We start from the raw sequence: 18,118 nt of genomic DNA, 5'->3' as shown, positions 1-18,118 counted from the left end.
TTCGTAAGGAAAAAGAAAAAGAGAAGGGGTTTGTCCAGCTCTTAATGAATCTGCTTATCAAAGTTTCTGTCGAGTCTCTGATCTGTTCTGTTCCGCTCACTTTTTTTATGGCCAAAACAGAAGCCTGGCATGAAACCGAGAAACACCGACAAGAGTCATTTGAGCTGTGGATTTACGCTTTGATCAATGAAATCTTGAAAGAACCGAAAGCCCCCCCCCCCCCCCAAAGCTCGACAAGTTTCTCCTAAGAGCACCCACAGTGAGTGCAAAATAGCCGTCCTGACTGGTGCCACGTAAGCAGTCGGGGGCGTTACTATAATTTTTCCCCCATTGTGGGGGGGGGGGAATAGGAGCCGGGTCGCGTGGCAGTGGTGGCAGGCTACCACAGCTGCATTATAATTTTATTTTTTTATTTTTTATTTTTTTTATTTTTAAAGGATGGGAAAGAGCACGCCTTCCACTGAATGCTGCTGCGCTGCTAGCGGCATTTCCTTCTTTATTATTATTTTTTTTTTTTGGGGGAATAGATACTAGCTGGAGTGAATTTCAATTTTAGTTGGCTACAATTCCATCTTATGTGGACATCCAAATAGGGCCCCCAAAAAACCAAATTGGAAACCCAACCTCTGTGAATGCTCTAAAATCCGGCATTTTACCCATCTCATTATCCTTGGTATCAATCAGGCTAGAATCACTGCGTATTCCCGATCAACTTGCTCAGCTTTTGGTGATTTCAACTTCTGCAATCTTAGTCTTTTTTTTTTTCCCTCCCCCCAAGGATTCGTCTGCGCATGAACTTTTCACTTTGTGGCACTACAAGTTCGCGTTTCCATACCTTTTTGGAAGAGCGCAGCTGCTGTGGATAGGGATAGAATCACTATCATAGCAGTAGAACAAACTATCCAAAGATCTATAAAATTATTTATCTACTTACCCTTTCCAAAGTATATATAACTCCTTTTTTTCATTTTTCTTTTCTTCTTCTTTTTCATTTTTGACGAGTCTCAATATATATAGCTCATAAATAAAGTATTGGATGACAACATATAGAGATTCCAATGAATATTACAGTCTGATTGATCGAACGAGTGGAGATAGAAGCTAGGATAATAATGTTCCACAAGGTTATGCATGCCGTGGACATAGAGGTGAAAGAATCTTAAACGGAGCACGTGTAAGACTGATTGGGTGACCGACCACCTTTGTGCGACCAATCTCCTTTGCTATCGTAAACAGCGGACTGCACCAGGTCGCATCTGGTTTCCATTCTCACTGGTCCGCGCTAGGAGAGAAAGGAACAATAAAGAGAAAACAGACCGCAAATAGTCAGAGAAACAAAATCATTTGGAGATGTTGATGTAGAAACTTTGGAATGACCAAGATCGTCCATCGACCATCCAACCTCAGATTAACATGGAGGGCAAAGAGGAAAGAAAAGGATTTGGCTGCTGCAGCATCAGGAGCAATTACCTTCTAGTAACCCTATATTCGGCTGATATCCCGGCCAAACACAAGAGTTGTGAGCCAGTTGATCGCCACATAGAATCTGTTCCTCCAGCTTATAACGCGAGTCAGGTATGCTGACCGCCAAATGAACCAACTGACAAATCCTGCCAGTGACAGCCCTTTTGCCTCCTGCATCCATTACTTTCCTGATGATTCACCCAGTTCCAGAAGTAACGAATTATATTATACTTGTTAAAAGGCATTGAGATGGTAAAAAAATTTCACCTTGCTCTGTCTAAGATCCACAAGAGCCTTGTACCTTCCAACAGTAGCCATACTGCCGAGATGCTTATAAACAAATGGACCTCCAAATTCTGCATCTTTTGCACAGTTTGCGTGCCCGCCCCCAGCTTTGCCAATCCCGTTTAATAAACTTGCCAGATATTTCCCTTGCCGTTCTGCCACCTACACAAGCACAACACACATCAAATATCAATACAACACCAACCAGATCCACAACAATCCAAACCCTATATAGCATCTGGTCATGTATATTCTCCCCACTCCAAAAGCTCACTCACTTGGGCCAAAGCTGGAAGAACTGGTTTGCCAGTACTTTCAAGAAATCCACTACAGTCCCCAATGGCAAACACATCCTGCATGGAAGGAACTCGAAGCCATTCATCAATCCCAATCCTGCAACAGGGATACCCATCTCTTATCACAATAATTCATGTCAAAAAGTTTTCATTGACATGACAGAAAAGCAAAACATGAATCAGAATTCAAGAAAGCCAAAGCACGGACAAGAATTATGGCCTAAAGCGTAGTCTGGAAATCCTCTGCTAAAGAATATTCAATTGAAAAACTGTGGAAGATTCTCGTCGCCCTTTACTGGGGGAAAAAAAAAAAGAAGAAAAAAAGCCTGACAAACGCAAGAAGATGGAAAAAGACTGGTCACTAGGTTCGAAGAATACAGAGATCAGAGCTTCAATATCATCTTCCACCGATTTTAGTGCAAATAAGACATTTGATACTCATGAAGAAACTCCATGCCTTCCATAGAGCTAAAATAAGTAATACATTACCTCCCACCCGGTGATTTAGGAACTTCGAGAGACCTTACGAAAGGTGAGGGACCAACTCCAGTGGACCATACCAGCAGGCCGTAAGGAACCTCTGTTCCATCATTCAGAACTATCTTCTGAGATTTAACATCCTTAACAACACCGCGAACTAGACGAACTCCTGACTGAAATGAAGAAACAAATGGAATTTCAAGGAAATAATTTATTTCACATTCAGTAAGAAGGAATTTACACTGATAGCAACAGAGCCCCCTACAAGATGGTCGTATTTTGTATTAAGTTGCTTGCTGAAGAAGCAGTTAATAAAGGGTACCATCCGCTAAGCACTCGCTCACCTTTGTCAGTTGGCTAGTGGCATATCGCCGGAGGCGATCATCAAAGGAAGACAATATCTCGTTCGCCTGTCATGATAAGAGATGAAGCACCATGCACCATACGGAAGATTCTAGAGAGAGGGAAAGTAAATTGCAAGAGTTGAATACACAGAACAGCTTAAAGAATTTCGAACCTCTATAAGAGTGACGTGTATGTAATCTTTCACATGGGCATATCTTTGACGAACATCTCTCATAATGAAATCACTGAGCTCACCGCTAAACTCAACACCTGTAGGACCACCGCCAACAACAACACAGTGCAGAAGCCTGCGCTTTTCATCCTCGGAAATTCCTGCCTCCAAAAGATAACTTAAATTGAAGTACAGAGTGAATTCCTAAGCCAAATGGATGTATTTATTATTATTATTATTGATATTATTTTAAAAAGTATATGTATATGTGTGTGTGAAGCTGTGATTTGCAGTATCATACCAGGCACATCAGAGAGCATCAGGTTGAGGAGCAGTTTCCGGCGGATCTCGACAGCATGGTGGACTTCCCGGAGGAAAATTGCATTCTCTTTCACCCCATGGATTCCGAAAGTGGACGCCTCGGCTCCTAAAGCGATAACAAGCTTGTCATAAGCGATGTCAAACTTCCATGGGGTTATGGTGTTTACTCCATCTGTTACAGTCTCGCATCGGACCTGGAATATATATACATACATAGCATTGAAAAGACAGAGCCAGATCAGTCACTGTTGTACTCCGCTGACCACTCCGTCACGGTAACAACAGAGAAGCTTCTTTGTAGACAATCAAAGATCAAAGTGCAAAAGGTAACGACAACAAGTGCAAATCATTCCTTCTCCCATCGCATAAAGCGGAAAATCAGTTGCTTCTACAGTTCAGTCGATGGATGGAGCGAGCTAGCTAAGGTAAGCTAGCTATTTTCATAAAATTCCATATTTGCTTTTATTTCTTTCTTACAACTTACAAGAGCGCCTTAAAATTAAAGACCGAGAGAAGAGGAGTGGAGTGGAGTGGATTGAGCCTAAAGAAAGCAAAGCAAAAGGGAATTCCATACAGTTCCAATGTTGTGTTAGGAGGGCTTAAGCTTAGGCTCTATTCTATTTCTAGTATATATATATATATATTCCATATCCAATATTATGATATATGCTGCAGGCAGCTCAGAGAAAAACCAAACAAAAAAAAAAAAAAAAGAAAAAGGAAAACACACCACGTGCTTATCAGCTTCGAGCCCTGTACAATTAGCTAGGAAGAAGTAGGAGCCCGGGGCGGTGGAGACGGCAGGCTGGATCCGGCCAATGGGCTCGGCCACCGACCTGAACTCCAGCGTGCCCACGCAAGTGGAGGCGAGCAGAGGAGTGAACACCATGTGGTTCCTGGGAGAGACGCAGACGATGTCGTACAAGCTGGTGTCAAGCCCTTTCATGAATCGGCACGCGGCCCACCCGGAGCCCAGCACCACCACCCTCGGCCTCTCATCGGGCTTCGTGGGGCCCAGACCAGAGTAGTAGTTGTGCGCTGTAGCAGACGGTGGGCTGGGAAGGGTGCTGAAATGGGACAGGGCGGTGGTGAAGGACATGTTGCGCGGGTTGACCTTGACAGAGGATTTGAGGCCGGAGATGTGAATCAAGTTCCTAAACCAGGCCATTATGGTGGCGGCGGTGGTTGTCGTTCGTTGAATCAAAAGCCAGGGCCGGTCCCCTCTCTCTATCTCACAGGTCCTCACAGTCTTGTTAGTCGGCGGGGTTGAGTAGAACCGCAGCCAGTATCAGGATGCTATGGTGTACGTATGCGGTCGAAGGTCACCTAAATCCGATGGAAGTGGAATATGGTACAGCACAATTAAGAACGCAAAATGGGGGCGGGAGGGAGCTGAGCTTCAATTATAGGCTCAGGCAGGTGACTCCTTTTGACTTCAATTCATCGTCTCGATGCCCAGAGAAGAGGAGACTGAACTGAAGAGGAGAGTGGAAGGGAAGCAGGAGGAGCCAGCCACAGCCAGCTGGAAGGCTGGAGCTCGTTCGACCCTTGACCTCATCAAACTGATCCGATCCGACGACAGGGTTACGTGGCAGCCACCCGCCCGTTTTTAGCAGATGGCCGCGCCAGAAGTGACCCCAAACCAAACCAAACCAAATCAAACCGGTCTTTCATCCAGCAGGCCAGGCCGCCGAGTTCCGCCAAGCCAACCGAACCGCACGAACCCTTCTCTTTATTATTTATAATAATAATAATAATAATAATAATCATAATCATAATCATAATCATTAATCTCTTTCTCTCTCTCTATTTTAAAATTTTTTCTCTTTCATTCCTTTTCTCTTTTCTACTCATTCACTCATTCACTCACTGTTCTGACTCAAAATTTTCACCTTATATCTATACCTCCTGCATGCGTTCGTAAGCTTGCGTCCGCTTTCCCATGTAAATTCGAGAATTGAAATTGATTAGCTTATATTATTAGAGAAGGATGACGGTTTTGCATGTGTCGGATTGAAATGTAACTTATTTTTTTAAAATTTTAATTCCTTCAAAGTAGAATAATAAATTAATTAATCAGTTTGTATAATAAAATGGAACATTAAAAAATTGAGGCGGATTATTATTATTATTATTGTTATTACTATTACAATAAATAAATAAATATAATAAGATAAGATATATAATGGTTAGGCAATTTTGTTTGCATTTTCATCCCGGCCCCGCCCAAGAGTTTTATATTGAACCCTCTTTGGCCCAAGATCAGCTGCCCAACCAGTCCGCATGGGCCAAGATCGATGGGTTTACGAACTCCTTCATCCCAACACTCTTGATTGGAATATTCCTTTCTTGTCCACAATTTTCACTGACACCACTGTCAGCAAAATCCAACTCTTATGGGCTGTTTGGTTCGGTAGAATGGCAATTCTATTCCGGCCCAGTGCAGTCCGGATCTATCAGCCATCATTTGGTTGCACTTTGGGCTCGGTTTTGCAATTCTGATTTCGCCCCAATTCTGTACGGGATCAGATTTGCCATTCTTTTATATTTGGGTGGATTTGCAAATCGGACTGGATCAGAATTGAGTAGATAATTCTTTTAATACCCTTCCTCTATTCATTGAATTTCAAAAACTGCCACTCAACCCACCGGAACCGCTGCCGCTCCGCCACCTCCAACCACCACCTCCGGAACGCATACCGACTCCACAGGTCTGAATCAGCACAGAGAGGCCAAATCTGGTATCAAGGCGGCCATATCTCACAAACAAGGGTGAGTTTCGACCGATGAGAGGTAGGTTCGAACCCTATCTCGCGAACCTCACCAAGTCGAGGACCAGCGACCTCGCCGCTGCTGTCGGGGATCGTCGTCGCCTCCATTTTCGCTGTGCTCCTGCCTCCCGCTGCCGGTCGCTGCCCTCCTGCTGTTGAGGGAAGCACCTTATAGAGAGAACCCGCCATTGTAGCTGCTATCCATTGCGTTACTGCTCCTGCCTCCATCATTGCTGGGCTCGGATGGGATGGATTTGCAAGGGCAGGGCTAACTCACCCTTTGGTGCTGGTGAGCCTCATGGCCTCAGAGCCACGAGATCATTGGGGCTCAGATCGAACCGGAATTGCTACGGTGCAGTTCATCTTCTTCACCATGAAGAAGATGAACGGTGGCAATTTTTTTTAAAAATAATTTCTTAATTTAATAATTTCGTTATTTCCTCCGACTAAATAAATAATTTTCTTTAAGAATTTCAATTCTACTCCTCTTAAATTCTATTCTCTGTTAATTTTAATTCCCTCTATTTTATTTCTACGAACCAAATGCCACTATAAAACCTAAAGCTTCCCTCGCTCTCGACACATACCGCTGGGCCCCTTCCAAAAATGGAAATTTCTCCTCTAGGTCAGTCTACCTCATTTCACAAAAGCATCGCTTTCACTCTTCAACCCGACAAGCTGCTGACTGGAAAAAATTTTGGAGATTGAAAATCCACGATAGGCATAAGCTCCTCATTTAGAAAATCTCATCCAATGCTTCTACCAACCAGCTCTCTACTGTCTCAAAGATTCCCAATTGAAGTCCCTCGATGCTACTTCTGTCGTACTCTTGTGGAAACCTCAGAGAATCTCTTCATTAATTGTCCATTTGTCACGGTGGTTTGGTCGAATTTGTCTTATCCAATCAGAACCACCAACATCAGTTATATGAGCACTAAAGAATGGATTAAGATCACGTTGGGCATTGATGACTCCCTCCATATTCCTCTAAACATAGCCCATGTGTTTCAATTACGGGCTGCCATTTGCATCGATTCTATCTGTCAGCTCAGGAAAAATATCAGGGTACAATCACAACAATCTTCGCCAACTCATCCAGATCCTCTTCAGGCTGCAAACCTGATCAACAAGAGAACTTGGAGCTACATCGAGGCATGGGCCGACAAAGCAATGTTGTTAACAAATTGGAAACTCAAATCCAATCTCTCCTTGCTGCGTTTCTACTTTGACATAGCAGCCTCACCTGCTGGTTTTTAGCAGGGCATCATCTGCACAAACCATCAAGGCACCATTATACATGCTTGGATCTATAAAACGAACACCACTGACCCTCTTTTAGGGGAAACAGCTGTTGCACTAAAGGCCATCTCCTGTGAATGCTCTCTCGGAATATAGCTCCTGCTTCTTTTCAGTAACTCCAAGGACGTTGTGGATGCCATCTCCTCCTCAGACGAATATGTAAATGCCCCCCTTTTATCTAGTTTTATAGATGAAGCTTCTAATGCTCTTTTGTATTTTGACTACTAGGATATGTATATCCCAAGATCTGCTAACTTTCTGGCCCACAACATTGCTAGATGGGCAGCTACTTATAATTATGAAAGGTCAGTTTTCCTCTCAGATCTGCCACCCTCCCTTCTCTATCAAGATTATGAGATATAACTGACATCTTTTACTTTCCTACTAAATGAAGTATTTACCGTTTAAATATATATATATATATATATATATATATATACATGCATGTGACGGACAAATTAACTAGCATATATAAAAAAAGAAGGTAAAAAAAGTAAAGTCCAAATTACCGTCCACACATGGTAATCTATCTACACAACGTATATATATGTATATATAAGAAAGTATATTTATATATATAAACTTGACAACCCCTAATAAATAAGGATAAAATGGTAAAACCTTCACTAATTTATATGTTAATACACTATATATTTATTATTATTATAAAGAAAAAATTCAAAGTAATGAAAAAAATATTTCAATCACTTATTATCATATCATTAATAAATAATCATTTATACTTATTGTCATATTGTTAATAAATAAATATATTTATCTTTTTAAGAAATATTATCATTTATACTTATGTAAACTTAAAATTAATTTGACAAATTTTACGAATTCTAGCTAGTCTTATAAAAACTTGATTAAGTAAATCTCTGATCCAAGTGATTGGAATATTTTATCTAAAAGTGTTCGAATTTATAAAACTTAATATATGGAATATCAATAATAATAAAGACGCACAAGTAAATAATGAAGTTTAAAAATTTTGATAGGCTCTAAAGAGTATTATTCTCTCATAAAATAAAACTAACGATTTGATCTAAAAGTATTCAAATTTTGAATTAATTTTTCTTAGAAATTAAATTGATAATTGTAATGATGTATATATTACATAAATTCCTTACTTAAGAACTATATATATATATATATATATATATATATATATTCTTCTATTCCGAATTTGAATTTACAACATAACTTTTTACATGCTAATATAAATTATAAATTCATACCAATTGGTGTTTTAACTATGTAAAATCCATGAACCACACGGGTCAAATAAACTAGTTAAAATATGAAGTTGTCTACAGTGCATTAAATAGGATTGAACAGGCAAATATCATAATAATATATGATTAAAAGAGTAAATGTATAAATGAAATATTAGGGATCGATTTCAATTTTCCTTAAATCCTCATTAATGAGTTTTATTTTTAAAATTCTCAAGTGTATTTAAACCTAAAGAATAGTATTTTATTTTTATATCTATAAATCCATATTAACAGTCACTATTGCATTCAATTTATTATTTTATATAAATATATATTCGATTTGTGGAGTGAAAAAGAAACTTTATATTTATATATATTTATATGTGTAAGATCCATGTTAACAATTATAATTAAATGCAACTTCTTATTTTATGACTATAAACTCAATTTTATATCTAATTTTATTTATAAAAATTGTGCAATGCATGAGTCTTAAAACCTAGTGTATATATATAGTTGAATACAATGTAATAAATAGTGACACAATTGTAAATATATATACAATTAGTATTAGATCAGTAAATGCTAATAATTTTAATTTAATATACAAAGACATTATTGAAATGTTGTCCCACAAAAAATGCATGCATTTCATTATTCATATAAATATTTTACTAATTTTATTTTCATAAGTGTGATTCAATTCATTTTACATTAAAAATTTATTTAACACTCTTTCGTTTTTTTTTCTTTATTTTTGTAATGTTCTAGATATTTAATATTGTCCCAAAATAATTAGTAATAGATTTGAATTATAATATTTCATAATTAATTTAACTGTGAATTTTAAAATTATATATTTGGTATCATTTACGTTTCCCTTTTCATTGCTAATTTAATTGGTTTTAAAGGTTTTAATAATAATAAACTTCTTATTTGATATGATGCCTAAGGAATTCATTGATTAAATCATATTGTAGATATAACCTGCTTTATAGCTTTTTAAGAATGAGAATCATTTAATAAATTATTGCCATTTCTTTATAATTTATTAGTTTTATTACATGTAACTTTTGTGTATTTTGATCATAACCATTTACAAACTGTTAACTTTTGATTCCATAGGTCGCTTGGGGCGTTCATTAATTATAATATGTTTAAAATAGGCTATCCCACAAGAGGATGAATATTCGCTGCAAAGTAATTAATTCCATTATTTATATTATTAAGAGTAATCAAATATGCATGGATTTTTTTAACTGCATAAATTTTGCAATAGATATATATAGAATGGAAATCAATCATTAAATTAATCGAATCATATAATAATAATTAGAAATAGTCATATTGCAAAACTTTATAGCATATGATAATATACCATTTAACATATAAATTCATTTTTACAAGTTAAAATTGATAGGAATATATTATAGCATGAGAACTAGGGCAAGTTTGAGCAAACAATATTAATAATTTTCTGAAAAGAATAATTTGAAAATAAATAAATACTCTATTAGTATGTGAGAAAAATAAAGATTTTTTTAACGCTAAGAATATCAAGAAAACGGAACTTCAAATACAAACAGTTAATAAGTATCTTCATTTCAATTTCCATTTTAATAAATTAATTTCAATTTTCAAAGTTCTAAGGGAAGTAACTCAAATTACGAGACTGTTATGTTCCTTTCTTCAATTATAAATCATAATGGATTAGATAATGTTCATAATGGAAGAGGTCTAAGTATGTGTCTAATAAAATTAGTTTTTAAATTCGTTTTATAATCTCATAATTGATTTTTCTTAAAAATATCTTTTCTTAAAGTTACATATTTATGGAAATCTTTTCAATGTAGTTAATAACTAAAAGAAAAGTATATTGATGTGCAAAAAAATGTTCAAATATTGAATATTTTTGAAAAATGTAAAAGATAGATCTCTTTAATTTTTTTTAATAAAAAAATATGAATTTGTAAGAAGAATTTATGATAATATGTCTTATTCTTTCTGCATTTTGTCATAGTATGGATACTTCTGTTATTGGACCTCCATTTGTTTAAATAAATTGTAATATATGATTTGCATTTCTTTTTTATTACAAAATATATGGGAAGTTATCTATTACATTTTTTTAGATTTCAATATTCAAGAAAAAGCAATATGTTATCTAAATAATATCGTTTTGTTGATTCATATTTGGTATTGTAACTCGCCTTGAATTTTTCTTAATTTGTTATTGTACAAACTAAAATTGAATTGTTTCAATATAAGAATATATTATTAATGATGATCAAATTTAATCGCAATGTCAAATTTTTAAAAATTACCATGAAAATAATCACTCGAGCCAAAAAACCGTGCATCACACGGACAAACAACTAGATGAAGAAAAAAGGACTGACTATAATAATTTTAACTATTAAAGATGGGTAAATATATATATCATTGAGAACACAAGAGAGAGCTGCCGCTGGATAAATAATTAAACAACGTACGTGAAAAATTAAGATAATGGGAAAAGAAAAAGGAAATTTCTATATATAATGCGAGAGGTGTATATATTTCATAATTTTTTACCGGGAATTTACTAGAAAGGTCCATAGGTAAAATGTGTGTGCGTATGTATATATAGGATTGGCCGAAAAAGAAGTGTATTGTGTATATATAGGAGACAAGAAGCATAAATATATGTGTGTGCTCGTACAAATATATATATAGGTAATTATACATGTATAAATCATATCAGCGAAAAATTGTGTGTATAAACAATGGCAAATTACAAAAAAAAATCCAAATTTTGTAAAAAGTCTCAGTTTTGTCCTAAATTTTGTTTTGTAACAAAAAAAACCATAAATTTTCTAAAATGTCTCAAAAATGACCTCCGTTATAACTTCCGTCAATTTTTGCTGCTGATGGTGGGTCCCTTTAACAGTCCACGTAGGTCACACGTAGGCAAAAATTGACGGAAGTTATAACGGATGTCATTTTTGAGACATTTTAGAAAATTTATGGTTTTTTCTATTACAAAACAAAATTTAGGACAAAATTGAGACATTTTACAAAATTTGAATTTTTTTTTGCAATTTACCCTATAAACAAATATATCTGCATCTATATATATATATGTATATATATATATATATACACACACACAATAAGCAAGGTGCAAGCTATGGGTACGCATTAACAATATATGTAAGGTGTAATTAATTAGAGAGTGAACTAGCAGCCATGGAAAGTCCCTATTTTGCCGCACACTGCTTTATTTTAGTCCCAAACTCAATGAAAAACCTCCAATCCAATTTTCCTTTTGAATCTCCAAGGATTCCTGCCAACCCCAGTTCGTGTCAAACTTTGGACAACAATGGACTGACTTTGTCCAGATCGATCGTACTGCTATCTGGCTCGCTAGCTAAGGCCATTTTCTAAATTTTATCACATTTTTCTTTTATTGTTACTGAAATCATTTTCCCACTTCAAAAATAAATAATAATTCTAAGGGTTAATATATATATATATATATATAAACTAGTGTAGACCCACTGTGCGATGCTGCGATTTAAAATTTTTAAAAAAATACTATTTTCAAAATTCATCTGAACTAATAAGTATCTATAGTACTATATAATGGGAACATTTGGTTTTTCTACTTGACAGTTACTTTAGTGAATTATCAAAATTGTCATTCATCGGATGGTCTAAAAATATATATACGTAAAAATAATGAATAAAATTATAATTTCAGGATTAATTATCTTTCTCTCTCTTCTCCACCTCTCCCTCTCCTTACGCCACGTGTCTCACTTCTCCTTTTCTTATTATTTCCTCTTCAGCCACCTTCTTCCATCTCTCTCCGTGTTTTATTTTTTTTTAATTTAATTTTATTATATATATATATTTCCTTTCATTTTAATAAAATTTCCTTTTCTCTTAATTGCTTTTAATATAATCTTTTATTGGCCATGCGTAGCGCGGATACAAGCTCTAATTATAAGTAAATACATCAATGTTTTCACAGATATAGTTTGCAAAACATAATAATTAATATTACACTAATGACATCATCATATAATAATTGAATGAAAATATCAAATTACATCATGTTATATATATCATTCATGATTAGATTACTACTGGCATGTTTGAATATTATAACAATAAATATAAGAATAACTAAGGAACGATGCCCTGCACTTTGCTGCAAGGTCAGAAAATTACATCGATAAAATTGCTATAAGATTATGAAAGTATTATTACCTTTATGCTCTTTTTTAATCAAAATATCTTTTTATTTTCTCATTTGATTGTGAGGGTATCAAATAATAATAATAGTGATAGTATTATAATTCCTCCGATAATATAAATTGAAGTATTAAACTAAATCACATATGTATTTCAAATAATATATAGTTCAACAGTGCCAATATATATATATATATGTATGTATATGTAAGATCCGAAATTTTTATAAGATAAATACACATAAATTTACTTAAATATAAATAATATTTAAAAAATTACAATCTTAATTGAACGACTAAAAATACCATAAAATGCCACGGTTCACCGCCATTTCAACCTGTAAAACACTGCGAATATATTTGGGGGTGAGCTTAACACCTAGTGAATAACCACAATTTAAACTAGCCGGATCATAGTACGAGTTCAGTAATATCATAAAAATATCGTCGAGACTTTCAGAACCCAGATCGTCCATGTATTCCTTCCCAACTCCCGACCGCAGTGGTGGCTCCACACTAGCTGCCTTTATGTTCCAGATAGCCCTTTCCTACTGCTTGGCTTACAACTGACTTGGGGCGTCACATGACTCACTAACTCTCATCAATCTCAGTTACACAACTCAAAACCTCACTACTCATTTCCAAATATCATAATCGATCGCATAATATACATGCATGATCCGTAACACTGACATGACCATGACAATGCAATTCTAAAAATATCATTATAATGATAATAAAAATACTAGTTTAAGGATAGGTTACTCACTGAGATAAGCCCCGAACACATCAAAACATCAAAAACAGTATGATATTATTTTTCAATAAGTTTTTCCTCTCAAATTCTCTCATTGTCCCTCGAGCTCTCTCTTCCGTGTTTGAAATTTGGCTAAAAGAAACGAAGTAGTCAAGAAGAGTTGAAAAGGCAAATTTAAGGGGAAAGAGAGTGGCGGTGTTTTCCAGTGAGTATGGATGAGTGGCAGTATAATTGATTAATTGATCAAAGAAATAGAGATGGTGATGAAACATGGAAAGTTAATCAGTTTTGAAATTTATCTCATAAACATATATATATATATATATATATATATTTGATAAATCGGATCGAGAACAAAATTAATGAAATTCATTTACAAATCATTACACGTTCAACATATTCAAAATATTCTAAGCTACTAAAATTTTCGGGATGTTACAAACTCCCCGCCTTTAAAGAATTTCGTCCCCAAAATTCACATAATCGAAAATAGGCTTATGTCCCACAAGCTCAAAATATCGAAAAACGTAGGCTCTGATACCATTTGTAAGATTCGAAATTTTTATAAGATAAATACACATGAATTTCCTTAATTATAAAGAATATTTAGAAAATTAAAATCTTAATTGAATGACTAAAAATACCATAAAATGCCACGGTTCACAGCCATTTCAACCTATAAAACACTGAGAATATATTTTGGGGGTGAGTTTGAAGCCCAGTGAATAACCACAACCTAAACTAGCCGGATCATAGCATGAGTTCAGTAATATTATAAAAATATCGTCGAGACTTCCAGAACTCAAATCGTCCATGTGCCCCTTCCCAACTCCCGACCGCAGTGATGGCTCCACACTGTCAGCCTTTATGCTCTAGGCAGTCCTTTCCTATTGCTCGGCTTACGACTGGCTCAGGGCGTCATAGGACTCACTAACTCCCATCAATTTCAGTTACACAACTCAAAACCTCACTACTCATTTCCAAACATCATAATTGATCGCATAAAATACATGCATTATCCGTAACACTGACATGACCATGACAATACAGTTCTAAAAATACCATTATAATGATAATAAAAATACTAGTTTAAGGATAGGTTACTCACTGAGATAAGCCCCGAACACATCATAACATCGAAAATAGTACGATATTATTTTTCAGTAAGTTTTTCCTCTCAAATTCTCTCACTACCCCTTGAGCTCTCTCTTCGTGTTTGAAATTTGGTTGAAAGAAATGAAGTGGTCTAGAAGAGTTGAAAAGGAAAATTTAAGGGGAAAGAGAGTGGCGGTGTTTTCTAGTGAGTATGGATGAGTGGCAGTATAATTGTATAATTGATCAAAGAAATAGAGATGCTGATAACACATGGAAAGTTAATCAGTTTTGAAACTTATCTCATAAACAATATATATATATATACATATTTGATAAATTGGATGGAGAACAAAATTAATGAAATTCATTTACAAATCATTACACGTTCAACATATTCAAAATATTCTAAGCTACTAAAATTTTCGGGATGTTACAGTATGCATATATATATATATATATATATATATATATATAAAGTTGAAGTATTGAACCAATCAGATTTAAATAGTGGATAAGTTTAAGAAAATTAGAATGATGTGCATGCTTTGCACTTTAAAATCGTGTTGAATTTTCCGACTTAATGTTTTTATAATATTGTTCTCGGTTCGCTTTTTAATTGCAATTTTATTTTGTGATTAATTCACACTTGTCTATATAATATTTCATTTTTCAACGATATTGTGTTTTCTAATTTGATATTAGAAATTTATATATAGATTATGGTAAAAAAAGTAATTGATCTAATCCAAAAATTTAATCTCCAATTGTTATTGAATGATTTTGATCTTCATATTATAACCTTTATTGATAAAGTGGCCTTTTCATGTATCATTAGAATTTATGTATACATTTTCATATAACATGTCTTTAAAAAAAAATAGAGAGGATAACAATTTTGTGTCATTTTTAGAATAATTATGTGCGAGTATCAAAATGATATATGCTTCACTTTTACAAGATAATACATGCCTTAGTTAATTGTGTAAATAACTAAAATATTAGCTAAAACATGTGATATTGAAATTCTTTTGTCGAATATTTTAACAATCAAAAGGAGAGGCACGAAAGAGAAAGGGAACGTGCAACAATACACTTCCTTATTTGAAATCAAGAGGTTATGGATTCGATTTTTACTAATAGGACTTTTGATTTCTTTTGATTTAACTTTTATTTCTCAGTATTAAGTCTATGGTCTTCTTTATAATTAAGAAAAAAGAAGGGACAAAAATAAAAGATCAAAATCAAAATTTGTGGGCAAATAATAAAAATTAGGAAAGAGAAGGCTAAAATGAAAAAAATAAAAAGCGGGCACATGTCATGCTTAGATGACATGGGCCCTTACACAAGAGTTTTAGTTTATTTAGTTATCATATTAATCAAAATGAATTTCCACTGTTCTACCATATATTGATTAAAGTCTAGGCAAAATATTAAAAACTTCACAAACCCCACAATATAGGATGGCTAAAGCAAAAAAGATTCGTATTCTTTTCTATCAGCAAAAATGTCAAAACTTCAGCTCCCCTGGTGCTTTGTTGTCATATCCTTCTTCTCCTTTTTGATAAACATATAAATATGTACATATAAATGAAAAAAATATTTCAACGTCGATAAAAACTGCATTGAACAAACAAAAGAACCCAAAATTACTGAGGGCTTTTCTTATAATCCAAATAGTGCTAGATATTATGTTCGGTCCAATAACTATTAATAGCAAGTAATTTGCAGACAAAAAGATAAAATTGGAAGTAACAAAAGCATGTTCCTGCAGAACTGAAGATTTCATGGATCAGAAAAAAAAGAAAAAAAGAAAAAAAATGAAACAAAATAAGTAAAAAAATAAAAATAAAGAGAGGAAGATAAATCAAGAGAAGCTCGATAGGAAAAGGGACACTCGAGATTCGTGGCTTGATATAGTAAAGGGTAATAGATTGGGGGAGTGATGAGTATTTGAAATTTATTGTGTGAAAAGAGAGAAGAAGAAATAAAGTTTTTGTGTTTGAGAGTGAAGAGAATAGGGTTATTATACCATGAGATTTAATCTCGGGATTTAGTTTATATGGGTTTCAACCATTTTCTTTCCTCTTATATTTAAACCAAATAGTTAGTTGAGATACCTAGCCACATTACAAACCAAATTAAAGTACTTCTGATTCATGTTTGTATATAACTTGAGTAGTGGAGATAGAAAGAAAAAGCAAGCATATGGTAGTACATATTCATGGAACTAGAATTGAGTGTATACTCATGAGCCTAAACACTTGAAAATTGAGTGCAAACAGTTATCCATATGAGGATTTGCTATATTGGACTATTTTAGATTTCTAAATAAGATTTTCACGTTATGGCACTTAAGCTGGTAGAAGGTTTGTTTATGAAAGTTAAATATTCTTGGAAAACTTGGTTTACTTCTTACTCTTGGTATGTGTGGCTCTCAAGTGTCTTGGGAGAGAGAGTTTATCTTTTGTTTTGCTCGAGGACTTGCAAAATGTTAGGTTTAGGGGCGTGACAACTCGGTGATAATCGAGTTAAAGGACTACATTTTGGATAAGAATCGGTTGATAAAAATTTGAGTTAGTTTAGTTTATATTTAGTTCTAGTTTAGTTTTAATTTGAATTTGGTTTTTATATGTTTATTAGTTTTTGGGTGTTTTTAGTTGTTTTTTGAGATATCCCTTGAATGATGGCTATTAATTTCATATGTGATATTTTAGGGACATGTTAGAAGCATTAAAGGAGCTCGAGGATCGTGATGGAGGCTTATAATGATTGAAGAAGAATGAAGATGCTTTCAGCATTTTGTGCTGTAGCAGAAGGAACTCCATGTTGTAGCACTCTACGTGTATTTAAATCTGTAAAAAGTGTGCAGCAGCACACGTTGAAGAGTGCTGCAGCAAACTACCTTGTTCGTGCAGAACTAAAGATTTCGTGGATCATAAGTTATTTTGGGTAATTTTTGGACTTGAAGACATCACATGGAGATATTTTGGTATTAGAATATCTTGGAGGCCAAGACTAGAACCCAGTGGATTTCTCTTGTCTCATTTTAGGAAATTTATTTTGGAATTTTAGGAAGTTAGAATTATAGATATGGTAGAAAATTTCTTAGGATTTTTTGGGGGATATTTAAGGGCCTCTTGGCTGGATGTAAGAGGTGAGTCGACCCTAAGGAAAAAAAGGAGATCGTGGAAGAGCGATGGGAGGCGGAGGAGAAGGAGGAGACGACTTGAGCTTGAGATCGTGCGAGTTTCTTTCGATTTTTCTATTACTCTTATATCATTTGATTCTGTTTTCTTTAATTTCTTGGTTGTTGAACTCCACTACTATGAATTAATTTCGTTTCCTAGGTCTTAATGGAACCTAAGGTTTATTCTT

The 18,118-nt window shown here is 34.6% G+C and overlaps 1 protein-coding gene across 2 annotated transcripts; it reads right to left on the bottom strand.

Moving 5' to 3' along the window:
- Positions 1 to 1,012: 1,012 nt before the first annotated feature.
- On the bottom strand, positions 1,013 to 4,957 carry LOC116211672 (internal alternative NAD(P)H-ubiquinone oxidoreductase A2, mitochondrial-like). Of its 2 annotated transcripts, none has more exons than XM_031546143.1 (9): positions 4,094 to 4,957; positions 3,344 to 3,557; positions 3,043 to 3,203; positions 2,870 to 2,935; positions 2,535 to 2,698; positions 2,028 to 2,142; positions 1,732 to 1,911; positions 1,471 to 1,635; positions 1,013 to 1,272 (listed from the first exon to the last, which is right to left on the bottom strand). In XM_031546143.1, the coding sequence occupies exons 1-8, from the start codon at positions 4,529 to 4,531 to the stop codon at positions 1,483 to 1,485; spliced, it is 1,491 nt and encodes a 496-aa protein (XP_031402003.1). In that variant the 5' UTR covers positions 4,532 to 4,957; the 3' UTR covers positions 1,013 to 1,272; positions 1,471 to 1,482. The 2 variants fall into 2 exon arrangements, with proteins under 2 accessions (XP_031402003.1, XP_031402002.1); XM_031546142.1 differs by having other exon boundaries at positions 1,013 to 1,282; positions 4,094 to 4,955.
- Between the last annotated feature and the right edge of the window lie 13,161 nt (positions 4,958 to 18,118).

Source organism: Punica granatum, chromosome 6 (genome assembly GCF_007655135.1).
Source record: "Punica granatum isolate Tunisia-2019 chromosome 6, ASM765513v2, whole genome shotgun sequence".
Classification (NCBI taxonomy): domain Eukaryota; kingdom Viridiplantae; phylum Streptophyta; class Magnoliopsida; order Myrtales; family Lythraceae; genus Punica; species Punica granatum.
Note: the sequence above shows the minus strand (reverse complement) of the source record. Positions and strands in the feature narration are given on the sequence as shown.